At 42.2% G+C, this 18,103-nt stretch overlaps 1 protein-coding gene across 2 annotated transcripts; it reads left to right on the top strand.

The window, feature by feature from the left end:
* Window positions 1-598: 598 nt before the first annotated feature.
* SLC16A3 (solute carrier family 16 member 3) lies at window positions 599-18,103 on the top strand. Of its 2 annotated transcripts, none has more exons than XM_072403381.1 (5): window positions 599-622; window positions 8,213-8,454; window positions 14,191-14,334; window positions 15,482-16,258; window positions 17,438-18,103. In XM_072403381.1, exons 2-5 carry the CDS (start codon window positions 8,232-8,234, stop codon window positions 17,722-17,724), a joined length of 1,431 nt encoding a protein of 476 aa, XP_072259482.1. In that variant the 5' UTR covers window positions 599-622; window positions 8,213-8,231; the 3' UTR covers window positions 17,725-18,103. The 2 variants fall into 2 exon arrangements, with proteins under 2 accessions (XP_072259482.1, XP_072259481.1); XM_072403380.1 differs by lacking the exon at window positions 599-622 and adding an exon at window positions 6,153-6,266.

Genomic DNA, 18,103 nt, shown 5'->3' with positions numbered 1-18,103 from the left:
ATTTATATCATCCAAATATTCGATCTTATAATATGTAAATAATTAGTACATATCATAGGCTGCGATTGGATTCCTGTGTGTTTAATTTTATGTATTTTAATGTGAAAATAAAAAAACATTTGTACTACACATCCTAAAGTAGCATTGTTGTCTACTGCTTAAAAGTCCCCCATTGGCTTTAATGAGCTTTGTTATATATTTTATACTTTTATTTATATTTTTCGCAGCTTTTCATGCAGGCGAAGCTGTGAAGTGTTGGGTTGGGGCAAATTTTTATACTGGCAATGGTACTTAAGGAGTAGAAAAAGAATCCTGCAGATCCGACCCCCATTCGTGTGAGAAAGCATTTCTTTAGAGGTGTAAATGTCAGGGTAAGGACAGACACCGTGACCCATAAACCATCCCGGGCTGCGGACTGGGGGGCATTCCAGTAACGGCAGATCAGAGGTGAGTTAAGAATAGCCGGTGCTGCGTGCACCCTTTGCCCCTTCAGGATTGGAGACACTTGGAGAAGTTTTATGTCGTCTTTTCTGCGAGTTCAGTAACGCCGAAGGGTGAAGGTTGCAACCTGTGATCATTAATACCATCGGAGGTGAAATCTGCCTGTGCGTGCATATCCGGGGTAAGTAGAAATCACGTTATATTCAGGGATGTGCGGGGTGTTGGGCAAATGCCAAATATTTTTCTTTCCTTTCCTTTTGATTTTGGCGAAAGGTTTGAACCTGTGTGCTCAATAGGAAGCGAGTCCAATCCAATGGTGGCTTTCATTAGCCTTCCCGGTAACCCTAAAGCTGCCTACACACTTGCAATATTTATCGACTAACGACCGTGTGTCCAAAAATCGTTAACAAAAAAGTGCACAACGACGCAGATGAACGAGGATTGTCGCTGGAAATGAACGTCTGTCCCAGCGGATCTGATTGGGCGACGATTCTTTGCAATCTGTTGTGTGTTCAGTGATCGTAGATGGTTCGGCCATACACTTTCTCGTTTACATGTCACTTCCTGCATCGTTCAAACGATCGTATCTAGCGTGCGTACATTATTGGTGGAATATATTTGAACGATCGTATCGTTACAGCATGTACAGAATTGCGCACAATACGATTGTTCAAAATAATCGTGCATAATCGGTGGTCTGTTGGTAATCGTTCGTTTTCTAATGACAATTATTGCACGTGTGTACCAAGCTTAACACTAACTCATCTAGAACCCTCCATATATTATTATTAATAAACAGGATTTATATAGCGCCAACATATTACGCAGCGCTGTACATTAAATAGGGGTTGCAAATGACAGACAGATACAATGACTTTGAAGAAATCCATTCCAGGTTTGCCGGATAACCTAGCTTCTCCAATAAAATGTATCCTGTCCAGCCTTGGATAGCTTTAATAAATCAGGCCCAGTATCTCTCCATGTGACCCCAGCACTAAACCTTCATGTAACCCCAATGCTAGCCGATGGTTCAGACCTGTCTTGGGGTCCAGGATGTGCACATTTGACAGCTGGCGGTAGTGACCCCTTCCTGCCACTCCCATTCATTCAACATGGGGCTTCCAGAAAAAGCTTCCTGTAGTGTCTCCCCCATGAAGAAGCAGTTGGAGCACCAAAACCTCACAGCCAGTGTGAACATATCCTAATTCTGTCTTTTACCTCCCTTAGCTTAACACTAACCCACCCCCAAAAGTTTGGCCCATATGTCCCCCATTCACCAGACACCATCATAGCAAGTCCTGTTCGGTACCAGTATGACTTTAAAGCCGGTATTAGCTCAGGTCACTTGTCATATTGATTTCTATAGGAGAACAGCTGAAAGAAAATAATAGGGGGATATTTATAAACTGAAGGTTCCTGGTACATGTGTTATAAATCACCGTGATGGATTGACCCGCACTAAATGTTTGGTAAATGTCACATGGTGAATATGCCTAAACGGAGTTCTCATTTATATAGTGAATGTACAAATTACCTACAACTGCTGGGATTTCTGCTATTGGTTTGTGCCAGAAAAGAGGTGAACCTGATAAGAATTGTTCTTGTATTTTATGTGACCCATCAGCTTTGAGGCTGAATCCAAGCTGAACACACAAATAGGATTCATACAGTGCCCAGTGCTAAAATGTCAGGTTTATGTATTAAAAAAAACGAGATTACAAAAAAAAACTTTTTAAACTTTTCCCTTCTTTAACTTCTATTTCCATAGAGCCAAGATATCTCGCAGCACTTTACAAAGTCCATCGTCCGCTCAATAACCGTCCCTGGGTTCACAATTCAGAACCGGTTCTATTAAATTGAAAAACAAAATTTATATATATATATATAAAAAAAATGAAAAGTAAAAACCATACCAAAAGCCGGTTGCATTTAATGTACAGCACTGCGTAATATGTTGGGGCTATATAAATCCTGTTTATTAATAATAATAATAATAATAATAATAATAAATTCCTTATCTGCTTCTCACGCTCCCAATCCGAGCTCCTCTGTACAGGGATTGCATGGAGCTGCTGCTCCTCATATTCAGATACCTTGCTTGCAAAAAAACAAAATGATGATTTATTCACGCATAAAGCTGCATTAATGTTCCCTCTCTATCTGTTCTTAGTTCAGCTTTAAATAATAAGAGATTCCCATTCCCATTATTGGGTTCCCATAACCTCAAAGGGTCTGGATATGTAACCTCTATGATAATATTCCTGCTGGCATTACTATTCTTTCTTCTGAATGTGCTTTGAAACTAAGAATACTGTTTTGCTCATTGCTGATATTATTCTTCCAATGTTGTTAAGTCAGATTTAACCTTCCCAGTCTTAAAATATAACATTCCATGCTCTGCAGATTGCGTCCAATATTCGGGCCTACAACATCAGCCCTTGCTTGGCTCATAAAGCCTTTAAATATTTTATCCACTTCTGATATAAGTAATTATCGTCCTTCATCTCCTGCAACCACAGAAGTGACACAAAGCAGAGCATTGAATTATTAATATCGCTGCTGTTTACAAACGTGCCAAGATCACATGATGGGAACTAGACGGCGGAGACGTGTTTTATACAATCAGACTCTATACATCTCTTTCCGGGCTTTTGGAGTGACATTGGCGGTCTTTATAATAAATATTACTTTGCATGTTGTAATACGCAAGCAAAAACTAAAAACAAGAACGTTTTTGTCTTGAGTGAGATTGGGGCATTGTTAACTTGTTGTATTTATGGCACAAATCTTTTTTGTGGGTGCGCTAAGTCAATACATTTAAAGCACGGCAGAGCAAACACTAATACGGGAGTAAGGACACCTAATAGTTCCTAATGGAGCTTGCTGGAGCTATATTTACCAGTACCCCCACCCGCCCGTTTTTGCCTGCACCTTGCACTTCGTCAGTGAGCTTCCCAGTCTTCCAGGAGTCTCCTCTGCTCCCCACCTGTGGTCATTGAACATCAGGGACAGGGGGGAGCAGACACATTAGAAGGACCTGGAAGATCACAGATGGTGGTGATATGGGACAGCATGGTGGTTTAGAGGTTGGGACTCCGGGTCCCAGGTTCAAATCTCAGCCAGGTCACTATCTGCATGGAGTTTGCAGGTTCTCCCCGTGTTTGTGTGGGGTTGTTCTGGTTTCCTCCCACATTCCAAATCATGTAGTTAGATTACTTGGCTTCCCCTCAGAAAACTGTCCTTAGACTGTATTAGAGACATGGTAGATTGTGAGCTCCTTTGAGAGACAGCTAGTGACATGATTATGGACTTTGTACAGCGCTGTGTAATATGTTGGCGCTATATAAATAATGTGCAAAAATATTAATCTTAAAGCGGAACTAAACTTGCTATACTAACCTGTTGCCATTCCAGCATATGGCAGCGTCATCTTCTTCTTTAATCTCTTCCTAGATCAGCGGTCGCCAACCAGCGGCCCGTGAGAAAATTTAGGGGATCCGCATCTCTGGTCGATGCACCCCCGAGCAGAGTCAGGAGAAGGACCCCGCGGGGGGGACGCACCACGTCCCTCGTACAGTTCCCAGGCGCGGGGAAGTGGGTGGGCTGTGTCCCTGGACACAACCCACCCACTCCCCCATTGCAGGCTCAGATCAGTGATGGGAGGGTGGGCATTGTTATGTCATAATGAAGTCACTAAAGGGGAGGTTTCTCCCCCTTTGAGTGACACTCGGCTCCCCGCACAGTCAGGAGCCAGAAATTATAATGGTCTGCAGGACCGAAAAGTTTGGCGACTACTGATCTAGATTGATCTGGGTTAGGATGATGTAACCCCCGCTAAGACACCCAGGAGTTAAGGGGAAGCCAAGACGGGCTATCCTAGAATGCAGCAATTATGACTGTTCCATGGAGTGATCAGGCAGGTGGAAACCTTGTTCTCCCCGGCCTCTTTTAGCTGGGCGCACCACCCGGCACTTTTCAGATACCACCCGGCCGTTTTTTGATGGTTACTGAAGAGTTGGGTCACAATACCGAGGCTGCCACCCGCCTACAATTTCTTCCCACCCGACTTATAAAAAATTTCTGGGTTGACCCCTTTTGAATGTTTATTGCAGTAGAGAGCTTTTCTGGAATAAAAACCGGCCTCATCAGCAATTTTTAAAGAAGAACTTTAGTTCATAATGTAGCGTTTGTTTTATATTTGTCACTTGGAAAAAAACCAAGAGGAATCTTCCCAAATGGTTCCAACCCTTCCCCGGTCTATTAATGTATTATCGTCCTTGTCCGTGTTCATGTTGGGAGAAATTCTTCTATTTCTTCTCTATCTCTATGGTGGAAATGGTGACTGGATGAAGATTTAATGCGAAATAATACTTGGTAATAGATAATTAATACATTTTATATAGAAGGGTAAACAACTGAGAAATAGGGAACCAGAAGAGGGGCAGTTCCTTTAAATCCGGGACAGATGGAATGCCTAACACGTGTGTCAATGTGTGTCCAACGACTGATGAATGTTTCTGTATGTTTTATTCATTTCTGTGCAATTGCAATGCAGTTTTTTCTGTTATAAAGAGACGTGTTACTTTCACACAGCATATCCTGTATTACAATACAACTTGTCCCCTGGGCTTTACCTACCACAATAGAGAACATTAGTTTTATACTCGTCCATTCGTTGGAACTATATTTGGGTACATGCTGTTTTATTCTTCTTTTTTTTTTTAACTTTTAAGTTTGATATATTTCAGAGTACATAGAGCACTGACGTCATCTCCATAGACATCAACATTCACTGTACATTCACTGCTAGAATTTCTGTAGGTTATACTATATTCATCTCTGTGCTATGGTTAAAGTGATGTTTTTCAACCAGGGTTTCCGGGAAGAACAATGAGAAATTGATCATAGTCAGGTCAGACTAAAGCTGCGTACACACTTCCAATTTTTATCGTTGGAAATGAACGACGAACGATCGGTCAAAAATCTTCGTAAAAAAAGTAACCAACGACGCCGACAAACGAGAATAGTCGCTGGAAATGAACGACCGGACCGGCGGATCGGATTGGACAACGATCGTTTACCATCTATCGTGTGTACGGTCGTTCAGTGATCGTTCATGGTCTGAGCATGCGTGATGAACGAACGTTCGCTCACTTCCTGTGGTGCACGTCACTTCCTGTATCGCTCAAACGATCGCATCTATTGTGTGTACAATATCTGAGAACGATCGTGTCGTTATCTGCATGTACAGGATCGGTGCTATACGATCATTCGCAGATATCGTGCAGGATCGTTCGTCGTTCGTTTACCAACGATAATTATTGGAAGTGTGTACGTAGCTTAAGTGACACCTTTAACATTTTTGGCTATCTGTAAGGGTGACATTCTTCCCACTGGCCGGTAGTGTAAGAGGAATTCTTCCCACTGACCCCCATACTAATATACTGTGAGCTGCGGATATAGGAATTATAGGAGGGCTTCCCTGAGGACTTGAATAACTTTTCAAGGGTTCCCCATGGTAAGGTCTATTTAAAGTTCTCTTTTCTAGTTTTAGACTTATTTTCTATAATATTTATATTTATTTATAACACATTGAGCATTTCCTGTTTTCTTATTTTCAGACCACAAAGAGATTTGTTCTGCATCCTGTTACTTCCCCAGCAAACACAAACCAAAAAGATCCCAACCCACGCACCATAGATTTATCTCTCATTCACGTTTTATTTTTCACAAGCAAAGACTAACCGCAGAGGATCAACGTTGTTGTGTTTCTCTACCCGTTGGGGCTCATTTTTAAAGTTCTTATGATGGAGCGCCAGTAGGAGGTAAAATACATCAAAGTTGCTTCTCTTTGTTCACTTAGGAACAATAAAACTAAAAAAGAAAAAATGGATTTCTGCAGTCTGGAACTTTTTTGTATTTGAGAATTCTATTGCACTCATACACAGCGAGCATTGCGTGGAGTATGGCTGCAGTCACTTGATTCCGTAGCCTTTATCTATAGCAGGCATGTCCAAAGTCCGGCCCAGGGGCCAATTGTGGCCCGTGTTCAGATTTCCACCTTTATCATAAAATCAATAATATGCGGCCCACCAGAACTGTTGAGCAGAATATAAAACACGCGTAAAAAAAAAGCTATTTTATATTTCTTTAGAGTTGATCAACCGCCTTGCAATTATTGGCTCACTACTTGGCAGGCATAATCATCAGGACAGAGTCCCCATGTGTGCACAGGAAATCCCCTACACCAGGGGTCAGCAAATTCCGGCCTTTAGGCCAGATACGGCCTAGCCAGTAGTTTGTTCTGACCTAGCACCCCTCTGGTCAATCCGGCCTAATTGGCTCTTGAGCCTCCTTGTTATGCCTCCCTTCCCTATTTACCGCGGCCGGCATTAACACTTCTGCCAGGGTAAGGGGACATTCCCTCTCCTTCATATGCATTGCGGAGGAGAGGGTTTTCCCCTCAGGGGCGTTCCTGTTTTGGGGCGGAGCCATCAGCGCAGGACTCAAGAGAGAGTCCGGCCTAGTGTGCCTTCCTGACCTCCTAAAATGGCCTAGTAGGCAAAAAAGTTTGCTGACCCCTGCCCTACGCCAATATAGTGGACGTGTGCTGAGCGGGACCCGCACGGACCACGCCCACTCTGATACCAAGAACGTGCTCTGCAGGGGGCCGGCACTGACACCGGAGTCCGTGCACAGGGAATCCCTCACGTCACCCTGATGGGCGTGTGCTGTGAAGGACCTGCGCAGACCACGCCCACACTAACCCTGGTTAATGGTCGGCCCCCCACACATTTTCACCTCACCAAATCTGGCCCTCTTTGCAAAAAGTTTGGACACCCCTGGTTTATAGGAATGGAGGGGGATGGTTTGATCCAATGCAAATGTTTTTTTACATTACAGTATAGGTCCTTGTAAGTCTTCAAATTGATGTTTATTTTTTAATACTTATATAAAATTAGTTAAATACATAAATATTAAAAATAGTGTGCACTCATAACACTGGGCCCGCTGTTACCTTGGGCACTCGACTGTCAGCTCCTCACATACAGGGCCTGATTTATCAAAGCTGGAGAAGATAGACTATCATGAGAGAACCTGGGTGATCCAACAAACTTGTAATAGAACTTGAAAACATTTGACAACTCATAGCAAATGATTTTAAGAAATCCATTCAGGTTTGCTGGGTCACCCAGGCTCTCTTACAATAGTCTATGGTCTCCAGTCCTGGAGAACTTTATTAAATTGGGCTCAGAGGGTCCCTTCTGCTTCTCTGATAAACTGTGAATAATAATGGAGATGTCAGGTATGCAGGGTTGCAAATGAACAGTTTTAGCGTCCTGTATCAGTTTTATCAGACTGTTAGTTACTTGCCCCGAGGTCAGGATGGGAGCAGGTTTCATGGAAGCCTCATGGCTCTATACCGGGCCTGGCAGGGAGGAAGTACGAGTAAATAATAGTGCACACACCTATCCCTGAAAAGTAAAGCTGCTCTATTATAAACAGCTTAAACCAAACCTGTCATTTGTTAAGAAAAGCAACAAAGCCTCACCCCATCCCCTGCAGCATGTACAGGGATCCATTGTCCCATTATTTGTCCATTTAGCCACTTGGAGCAGAAACTTTTCCCCACCCTATGTAAGAGCTTTGGGCCAGTCATATAAGGACATAAAAACCCATTGTTCCTCCTGAAAAACAATTGGGGGTCTCTATATGGCATGCATGATTTTAGGCCACCTTGTAATCACGTTGTTCTTTATATTTCTTACAGGCGGTCTGAATAGAGCACCATGGGAGCCGTGGTTGTGGACGACAATCCGAGTAACGTGAAGGCCCCTGATGGCGGCTGGGGCTGGGCCGTGCTCTTCGGATGTTTTGTCATCACCGGGTTCTCCTACGCCTTCCCCAAGGCGGTCAGCGTGTTTTTTAAGGAACTTATCAAAGAATTTGGCATTGGGTACAGTGACACAGCATGGATCTCCTCCATCTTACTGGCTATGTTATATGGAACAGGTGAGTGCTTATCGGACATCTAATTATACTATACAAGCTTTTGGCAAAAAATATGGAATCCTGAGAACCAATTGTCCCAATTAGAGAAGACCTCTAGCCAAATGGAAAAAGGAAGAGGAGGAGAAGTGGGGGGTTACAATGAAAATGATTCAGTAACTACCTATTGGTTTATCACTGCTGCTGATCACTTTTTTGATCACTTTTATTTTGCATTTAATAGACAGGAACCCGTTATTATCACCTTATACCAGGACGTAAGATCACCGGCCAATATTTTGATGAAATCTGAAGCTCATAAAATATAAAAAAATGACTTTTAAAAGTTTTTGTAAGTGTAGCAAGCGAGATCTAAACACTAAAAACCTGTAAGCAAGCAGGTTCTTTATTACAGAAGGGAATGTTGTTTTTGCAATAAAATAAACATGTGTTCCCAAATATTTAATTCAACGGGTGCCGGTATCCCCCTCTCCTCTTCCGGGTTTGGGACCTTTGGCCAGGCGGAATGGTTTAATTACCATGCGTGCACATGGGAGTTTATTCATTCCCAGTGGACTTGCAGCGGGAATTGCACACGTGAAAAAGTTTGCAAATAAACAGGTAAGTTTGTTCTAATGCCGAAGGGATCCCTTCTTTAATAATGACCCCTGCTGACATTTATTTCCACTTTAAGGCATATAAGAAGTCATCAGCTGACCCAGACCACCAAACTCCAATATTATAAAAATAATGTAAAAAGATAGGCTGACCATTAAAAAATGCCTTTGTCCGTAATGAGCAGTCCACATACACAGCTTTCCTGGGCATTAGGGGGTAAAGAAGCAATAAAGCATCTGACATGCAAAATCCAATCTGCAGCACTGCGGTTCCACCTCACATGACCCGAAGCCGTTGATTCTTAGCAGATCATCATTTTGGACTCTGCAGTGTTTATTTCCTTTCACAGAACACTTGGCTGATGTTGGTTCTCCAGTAAAAGCCAAATAACGCTTGTAGTAGATTTCTTGGACAATTTTAGTGCAGTTTCCTGTCCAGTAATAGGCAACACAATACCATGTGAATAAATGTCGTCTACGCCTTGCAGTAAGATACAATCAAGGTGGTGAGAAAATACGGATTTGTTCATGATGAAAAATAATATATCTTTACTTTTTTTCCCCTGTTGGAGCAAATTGTACCCGGGTTTTTTTTGCCTTCCTCTGGACCAGTCTATAGGGTTTTATATCTGGGATATGATTATTTCCCTGGTGGTTGAACTTGATGAACTTGAAGTTGTTGAACTTTTGATGAAGTTGTTGAACTTTTTTCAACCTGACTTACTATGTGACTTACAGTCATTGCTGTGTATAATAAACAAAAAAGAGAAACAGAGAGGGGTTTTTTGGCAATTTTACTTATATTCAGCAAAAAAAAAAAATCAAACACGAACTCTAATATTCTGCTATATGGGCAGAAAGATTATGATCGGACCTGCCAGTCTCTGGTCCAATTATTAGCCAATTATCACATAGTAGCTAGACATTTAGCACCTATTGTACAAGTATTTGTAAACATCCAAAAATATAGCAAAACGGCTGTATGCCGACGCAAACGAGCGATGGGATGGTCGCAGCTTTTTACCCGGCGCATTTCGCCCTCATTAGGCTTCTTCAGGGGTAGCTGTGTGCTTTTATATACATGCCGTCTAGGTGTATTTATAAGATATAAGAGATAATCAGTTAGATATAACAGTGTGTTACATACAACGGCATACAGCCATTTTGCTATATTTTTGGATGTTTACAAATACTTGTACAATAGGTGCTAAATGTCTAGCTACTATGTGATAATTGACTAATAATTGGACCAGAGACTGGCAGGGCCGATCATAATCTTTCGGTTTATATAGCAGAATATTAATGTTCATGTTTGTTTTTTGTTGTTGAATATAAGTAATATTGCCTAAAAACCCCTCTCTGTTTCTCTCTTTCTTGTTTATTATACTCATTGATGTTTAAGCGTTGCCAATTATCCATTTGAAAGAAATTCATACATTGTGAACTCCACTAGTACTAGCTCGCTCTTTTTTTTGTTACAGTCATTGCAGTATTGGTATTTTATTCCTGGGCCGCCATGTTTTGTTATCTCAGAATTTATTGTAATTGTAATTGTAATTTATTGTTTATTGTAATTAGTTTCAGACATTTCTGTAGCTGGGTAACAATGCCAGCTTATCATGATTCACATTAAGCCGTGTTTTCCCCGGCACTTTTCGCTAACCGCCCATTTGTGTATTTAGTGAAAAGTTGGGTCACAATATAGGGGCAGCCATTTGCCTACAGCTTCTTCCCACCCAAAATTCTGGGGAAAATACTGTACAGGATCAGCGTTGTCACCTCCATCAACTTGCCCCTACAATGGCACATTCAGTCTTTGCATGGACAGATGACATTAACCCACCCTGTATGGCAACCGCTCCCATGCAGCATGGTGACTCAGTGGTTAGCACTCTGGCCTTTGCAGCGCTGGGTCCCAGGTTCGAATCTCGGCCAGGACATTATCTGCATGGAGTTTGCAGGTTCTCCCCATGTTTGCATGGGTTTTCCCCAGGTACTCCGGTTTCTTCCTACATTCCAAAAACATGCAGTGAGGTTAATTGGCTTCCCCCAAAATTGAACTTAGACTGTATAATGACATATGACTATGGTAGGGACTATAGATTGTGAGCTCCTTTGGGGGACAGCTAGTCACATGACTATGGACTTTGTACAGCGCTGCGTAATATGACGGCGCTATATAATAATATTAATGTACATGCAATAGTCAATCAGCCCCTGTGTCTAAAGGCAATGAATGTGTGTTTTTACATGAATCTTTATTTCTTCCAGATCTGTACAGTAATCTATTGATAAGCATTGTGCATTCCTATAATAAAGACCAGTCACTACTGATCTCTCTGCCATTGCACGGTGATCGCTCTTTTCTCCATCCCCCCCAATGGTTTTCTGCAGGTTGTCTGTAGTCGGTGGGCCCGCTCCGCTCACAGGGTGCAGCACAATGATAATATCACTTTTTTTTTTTTGCATAAAGCAAATTTACATCCTTTACGGCTTTTTAGATAATGAAAGTTTTGGTGCCCACAATTCAGCTTTAAAATAAACACTTTTTTCATGAGGGTTTTATTAAACATTTAATAAAAAGCAGTCAGGCTTTCCCATGATGATAGTAGTGGGCTCTGAGGCTGAGCCATCGGCCTTAATTTATTAAAGCTGGAGAGATACACTGCCATCAGTGAAGCAGGGTGATCCCGCAAAGCTGGAATGCAGCTTGTCCAGGATTGAAAACGTTTGCTAAGAAATAGCAAAAGACTTTTCAGGTTTGCTGGATCACCCAGATTCACTGATGAAAGTGTATCCTCTCCAGCCTTGGAGATCTTTAATAAATCAGGCCCATCCTGTCTCCTTCTGGTCTAGGATAAGGACAGCGTTAATCGGGTCTGACGTAGCGCCCAGCAGCCGAGTGAATAGCGATTGATCCTGGAAGAGGTCACAAAACGACATCTGGACCGGCTAGACGTGTCATTTACAAAGAACCTTCCCTTATGTTATCTCATCAAAAGACAATTTGCCTATTTTCACCATTGGTTTGCATAGCTGATGAATGGATTATTGTTCTACTTTTATATTGCTGTTTGCTAAAAGAACATTCAGTTAGTTTCAGAAAGGAAATTACTATTTGTTTTGTTACCTGAGCATGTTATAAATCTAGGAATATATTCAGAATATACCTGAAACAATATCAACGGAACGGCACGGAGATAAAACAATGCAGCTTTTACCAGAAATGAAAATCTTTCATCCATAATATTATTTTAAATTAAACTTCGTCCCTGTTTCTGATTCAGCCAGGTTGGTTTGTTATCTCCGAGCTGATAAATTACTGTTTGTTGTTTAAATATGCCGTGATCAGTATGTGACTATCCCTAATGTATTCTCCGGAGCTGCTTATCTATAAATCGGCCTTAATCCATCAATGCCGGGATTAACCTGGTAATGAAAAACAGGACGCTCAGTCCATAATTACCACTGTGCTCTTTAAGCATTATGGTTGTTGTTTTCAGGAAAGGTAAATGATTTTTTTTTTATTCTAATTATTTTTATAGATTGTAAGCTCCTCGGGGCAGGCTCCTCTCCTCCTCCTGTGTTACTGTCTGTCATTTGCAGCCCCTATTTAATGTACAGCGCTACGTAATATGTTGGCACTATATAAACCCTGTTTAATAATAATAATAATTTTACTTATTTCAAAAAGTATGCAGTAAAATATAAAAGGTTGATGCTCGGTGTAATGTGAAATACCAGTCATGTTTGGAAGCATCCTGTGTTTAACTAACTAATGAAATAGAAAAGGAAGGACCTTGGGGGAAGGAGAAGGGGGTGTCCTTAAGGGAGGTTGAGGAAGGTTTTTAGGTGGGAGGAGGAGTCGGAGAGGACAGACGGAAGTGCAAAGGGTGCTGCTGCACAAGGGCCCTGGATTTTTCTCAGCTAACAGGGACCGCCATGGGGGTCAGTTAGGCAGGGGGTCCCCATGATACGTCTGCAAAAGGGCCAGCAGTTGGTTTTATCTGTCACTGTGAGGAGGGGTATGTCCTGAGGGTAGAAAAGAAGGAGCGAGTTCTTAGCAGTGAAGAAAGAAAATATCTGGGCGTGGTCCTTAGGAGAGAGGAGCCGAGGTGTATACATGGGAGAAAGAAAAAGGCATCCATCACTAGCAGGAAACAGAGTGTAGGAGGGGTGTATCTCCGCTAGGCAGGGGTGTGTCTTTCTTTGGCCAGGGTGTGTCTTTCTTAGGCAGGGGTGTGTCCCTAACAGGTAGACGTAGGGTTATGTCCCTTGTAGAGGGAGGGACGGATGTGTCCCTACCAGGGAGGAAAAGAAGTGACCCCTAGTCATGAGGAAGGGTGGGAAGTGTTGTGAAATGAAGGTGTTTTAAATCCCCCCAGTATGCCAGTAGCCCTCCAGTACAAAGAAGGGGGCCCTTAGAACAGAACTGGAGGGCGTTTTCCTTGGAGAAAGGACACAAGGTCTGTCCCAAGGAGAAATTAGCAGGGATATGTGCCTAGAGTCATGGAAGAGTCTGCCCTAGGATACAGACATGTCCTTAGCTGGAGATGGACACAGTGAGGTTGATTTACTAAAGGAGTTAAGTCTGTTTACATATTAAGGTTAATTATAACCTTGCAAGGGATAATTCATTTAGCTTAGTGAATGTGGAGAAAATTCACATTCACAAGCAAGGAAAGTTTTGCTTAAACATCATTTGACCGTTGAAGTTAGCAGGGCTTCATCTCATTTGCTAAACTAAGTGAAGTTTCTCTTGTATTAGTAAATCCCAACCCTGCATCTTCCTTGTGGCAGCATTGTGCATATATCTCCTCTCCTATTGTGTGATACTTCCCCCACCTCTTAGATTGTAAGCTCTTCGGGGCAGGGTCCTCTCCTCCTCCTGTGTCACTGTCTGTATCTGTCTGTCATTTGCAACCCCTATTTAATGTACAGCGCTGCATAATATGTTGGCGCTATAAAAATCCTGTTTTATAATAATAATGTCTAAAACAGGGATATTCGAGGAACACTTTTTATTTTCCGTCTACATAGGGGCTTTTATGTGCACAATTTAAATTTGCTATTATAGATGCGTATCATGTCATGGATAAGCTCTTGTATAGCATTAAACAAATCTTTGTTCCTTCTCCACCAGGTCCCCTATGCAGTATCTGTGTAAATCGCTTTGGATGCCGGCCGGTGATGATGGTTGGCGGTCTGTTTGCCTCGCTGGGAATGGTGTGTGCATCATTCTGTACAAGTATCATTACCATTTACCTTACTGCTGGAGTCATCACAGGTGAGCCATGAATTGCCAATCACATGACCTCACCTTATACCTACCTTCAGCCAATATTCCTGCTCGGTGTTCATTTACACAAAGAAGGTTCTGATGCATTCAGGTGTATTTTATTTTTTTCAATGCAAGTACCTGAATCTCACCACCTGGCTTTCAGTCCAACAACATAGCTTAGACTGGGGAAAGAAGAAACAGCGCATGGAGCTGCAGTGTCCATGTGTTCATAAGGAATAATATAGCTTAGGAGAACAGAGAGAAGGGAGTAATGGGCTCATAAGAATGTTGCTTCATCTCTCACTGTCCAAATTTAAGACCTATTGAAGTTGCCTAAAAAATAAATGCAGCCAGGCTGTACACTGAATGATGTATGTAGTTTGCATAAACAAAGAACTAAAAGTCACCAGGAGCTGGGAAAAGGCAAATGTATCAGGCTCAGTGTTGTAGCAGCGCTGGGTCCCAGGTTCGAGTCTCAGGCAGGACTGTATCTGCATGGAGTATGCAGGTCCCCCCCATGCTTGTGTGGGTTTCCTCTAGGTACTCTGGTTTCCTCCCACATTCCAAAAACGTGCGGTTAGGTTAATTGGCTTTCCCCAAAATTACGGTAACCTTAGACTGACATATGACTATGGTAGGGACATTAGATTGTGAAGTTCTTTTGAGGGACAGCTAGTGACATGACTATGGGCTTTGTACAGCACTACGTAATATGTCAGTGCTTAGTAAATACTGTGTAATATTAATATCACATCTGCCAAAAAAAGCTCAGACTTTTTGTAAATGTAAGTTTACCTCTGCTTTACATTCAGCAGAAAAAAAAAGAATTTATCTAGAGCTCTGTTCTACTTTAGTCCTGCTTGAGATAAAGGGAGTCTGTAGTCTGTGAAAAGAGAGATGAGAGCGCCACCTACTGGCTGTATTGTGAAAACAATTCATTTACAATTTGCATTCTTTAAACTACTGATAAGATTTGTGTTAAGTGTCTCCAGTGTACACTACTGACAATTTAACATAAGCACTGTTCTCCCCAACTCCACCCGGCTGTTTTTGGGTGGTTACTGATGAGTTGGGTCGGGGGCTTCCAACCACCTCTATTTTCTGGGTTGAGCACTGATATCTGACTGCTTGTTCTTTTTTTTTTCTCTGTCAGGTTTGGGCCTTGCTTTGAATTTCCAGCCTTCCCTCATCATGTTAAACAGATACTTTGATAAACGCCGACCTCTGGCCAATGGCCTAGCTGCGGCTGGAAGTCCCGTCTTCCTCTGCTGCCTGTCCCCATTGGGGCAAATCCTCCAGTATGAGTTTGGCTGGCGCGGTGGTTTCCTGATCCTCGGGGGTCTTCTGCTGAACTGCTGTGCCTGTGGTGCATTAATGAGACCCCTGGAACCAACAAAGAAAGAGAAAGAGAAGGAGGAGACCAAAGAAGTCAAACAAACAGCACCAAAAAGAAAGCTTCTGGACTTCACAGTGTTCAAAGACCGGGGCTTCGTCATCTACACCCTTGCTGCCTCCATTATGGTTTTGGGCCTTTTCGTGCCACCTGTTTTTGTGGTCAGCTATGCAAAAGATATCGGTGTGGAAGACACAAAGGCAGCTTTTCTTCTCACCATCCTTGGATTTGTCGACATATTTGCCAGACCTACCTGCGGTATCATTGCGGGTCTGAAATGGGTGCGCCCCCGTTGTGTTTATCTTTTTGGCTTCGCCATGATCTTTAATGGTTTTACTGATTTAATGGGCTCTATGTCTGATACCTACGGGGGCTTGGTGGTCTTCTGTATCTTCTTCGGGATCTCTTATGGGATGGTTGGCGCTTTGCAATTTGAAGTCCTCATGGCTATTGTTGGCACGCAAAAGTTCTCCAGCGCTATTGGACTGGTGCTTCTGGCAGAGGCTATAGCGGTTCTTATCGGACCTCCATCAGCAGGTAAACACGGCTTTCATTTTGCAGTATCAGGTTGACTGTGATGACAAATAATTTTGTGTTTTATTCAAGTACTAAAAATGAAAATCTGGAAGCATCTTCAAATATGTGCCTCAGCAAACATATTGGGCTTGATCACTCAGGTTCTCCTATAGTTACATAGTATGTCAGGTTGAAAGAAGACATAAGTCCATCAAGATCAACCCCCTAGCGAAATAAACATATCCCAGATATAAAACCCTGGACTGTCCCATGATAGTCAGTCTTCTCCAGATAGCTTTATTAAATCATCCCTATGTTCTTGCAAGCTTCTTCCTCTTCATCCCGGGTCCCAAAGCCTCTTAACTGCTGCTTCTTGGGCGGTGCACACACATTTTTGTTGCTGGAAATGATCTTTCATGACCAATAAAGGAACAAGCCTTGTACACACAGCACCATTCTGTTCTATGGAGGGGGAGGACGAGCGAGCAGCACCCTGGTGGGCTCTTCTCAATTCACATGCATAGCAGTTGTTGATTTGCCAACATCTGAACAACATCGAGCAATGCCTGTACATGTTTCAGATCTTCTGACTCACGATGACTACCTGACCTACCACTAATCACGGCAAGGATAATTCTTACATTTCCCCCGTGATACTCAGAGATACTTAAAGCTGAAAGGAATTCGGCAAAAATTTGCTGTGTTACTGTTTTCTTTAGGAAGCAGAAACAATCAGCTGTTTGAGGCAGACGATTACAGACGATAATTTATTGTCCAAGCATGTCTGCCAGGGCCGGTTCCAATCATCAAGGTGGTTGGGTTGCAGGAGGAACATTATAAGCCATGGATACTATTATAATACAGTATTTATATAGCGCAGGTGGAGGAAAGGACCCTGCCCAGAAGAGCTTACAATCTAAGAGGTGGGGGAAGCTATGGGGGATAATTGTTAGACCATATGATGATCAAATGGAGCAATTGTTGACCACATGTAATGTTCTAATGATTTTCAACTCATTTACATTGTCCATGCACAAGTCAGCCCCACCAGTCACCAATTGCCTTGTAAAATGGCAGTTGGGTCTTCAGCTTTGACCAAAATTGCAATTTGGGCACTCAAAGAGTAAATTTGTCCTTTTTTTGTCTAAGCAATAAAAATAACATTAAATAATTTCTTTTCTTTTTCCTCTTCCATTGCAGGAAAGATTTTGGATGCCACCCACAGATACATGTTTGTATTTATCATCGCCGGTGTTGAAGTAGTCACATCAGCCTTAGTCCTGACTTTTGGCAATTTCTTCTGCATTAAGAAAAAACCCGAAGAGCTACATGGGACGGAGGAGGTGGCAGAAATCGGAGAACTCAATAAACTCGAAGAAAAAGCAGCCGGAGGCGAGAAGTCGGGGCCGGCCGAAGCGCAACAGTTCTTGAGTGAGGAAGAAAAACAGAACGGCGAAGTGGTAACAAATCCCGAAACGTGTGTGTGAAGAAGAATGGGACGTTAAGTAAATTAAATTTCTAGGATTAGCGTTAGGGCTGTGCCAATTATCTGCCACCTTCCAAATCGTAACTATGAAGAGCAAAAAGTCACCTCACTCACTCTACAATGCTTAAAAAGATCTCTATTCTCCCACATGGATGTACGTTACTTGTCAAGGCTTCGGCACGTGTTTGGGTTGACACGTTTTAGATTGTAATTTTTTTAACTTTTTTTTTTTTTGTATCTTGTTGTAAATTCTTACAGTTCTGATTGTCATATATATTGTTTTATTTATGAACTTTATAAACTGTTTTTGTTTCTTTTATTGAATTTGGTTGTATTTGCTATTGCACTGGAAAAAAAAATGATTAAATTATATGAATATA

The sequence above is a fragment of the Pyxicephalus adspersus genome, chromosome 3 (assembly GCF_032062135.1).
Source record: "Pyxicephalus adspersus chromosome 3, UCB_Pads_2.0, whole genome shotgun sequence".
Taxonomy (NCBI): domain Eukaryota; kingdom Metazoa; phylum Chordata; class Amphibia; order Anura; family Pyxicephalidae; genus Pyxicephalus; species Pyxicephalus adspersus.
Note: the sequence above shows the minus strand (reverse complement) of the source record. Positions and strands in the feature narration are given on the sequence as shown.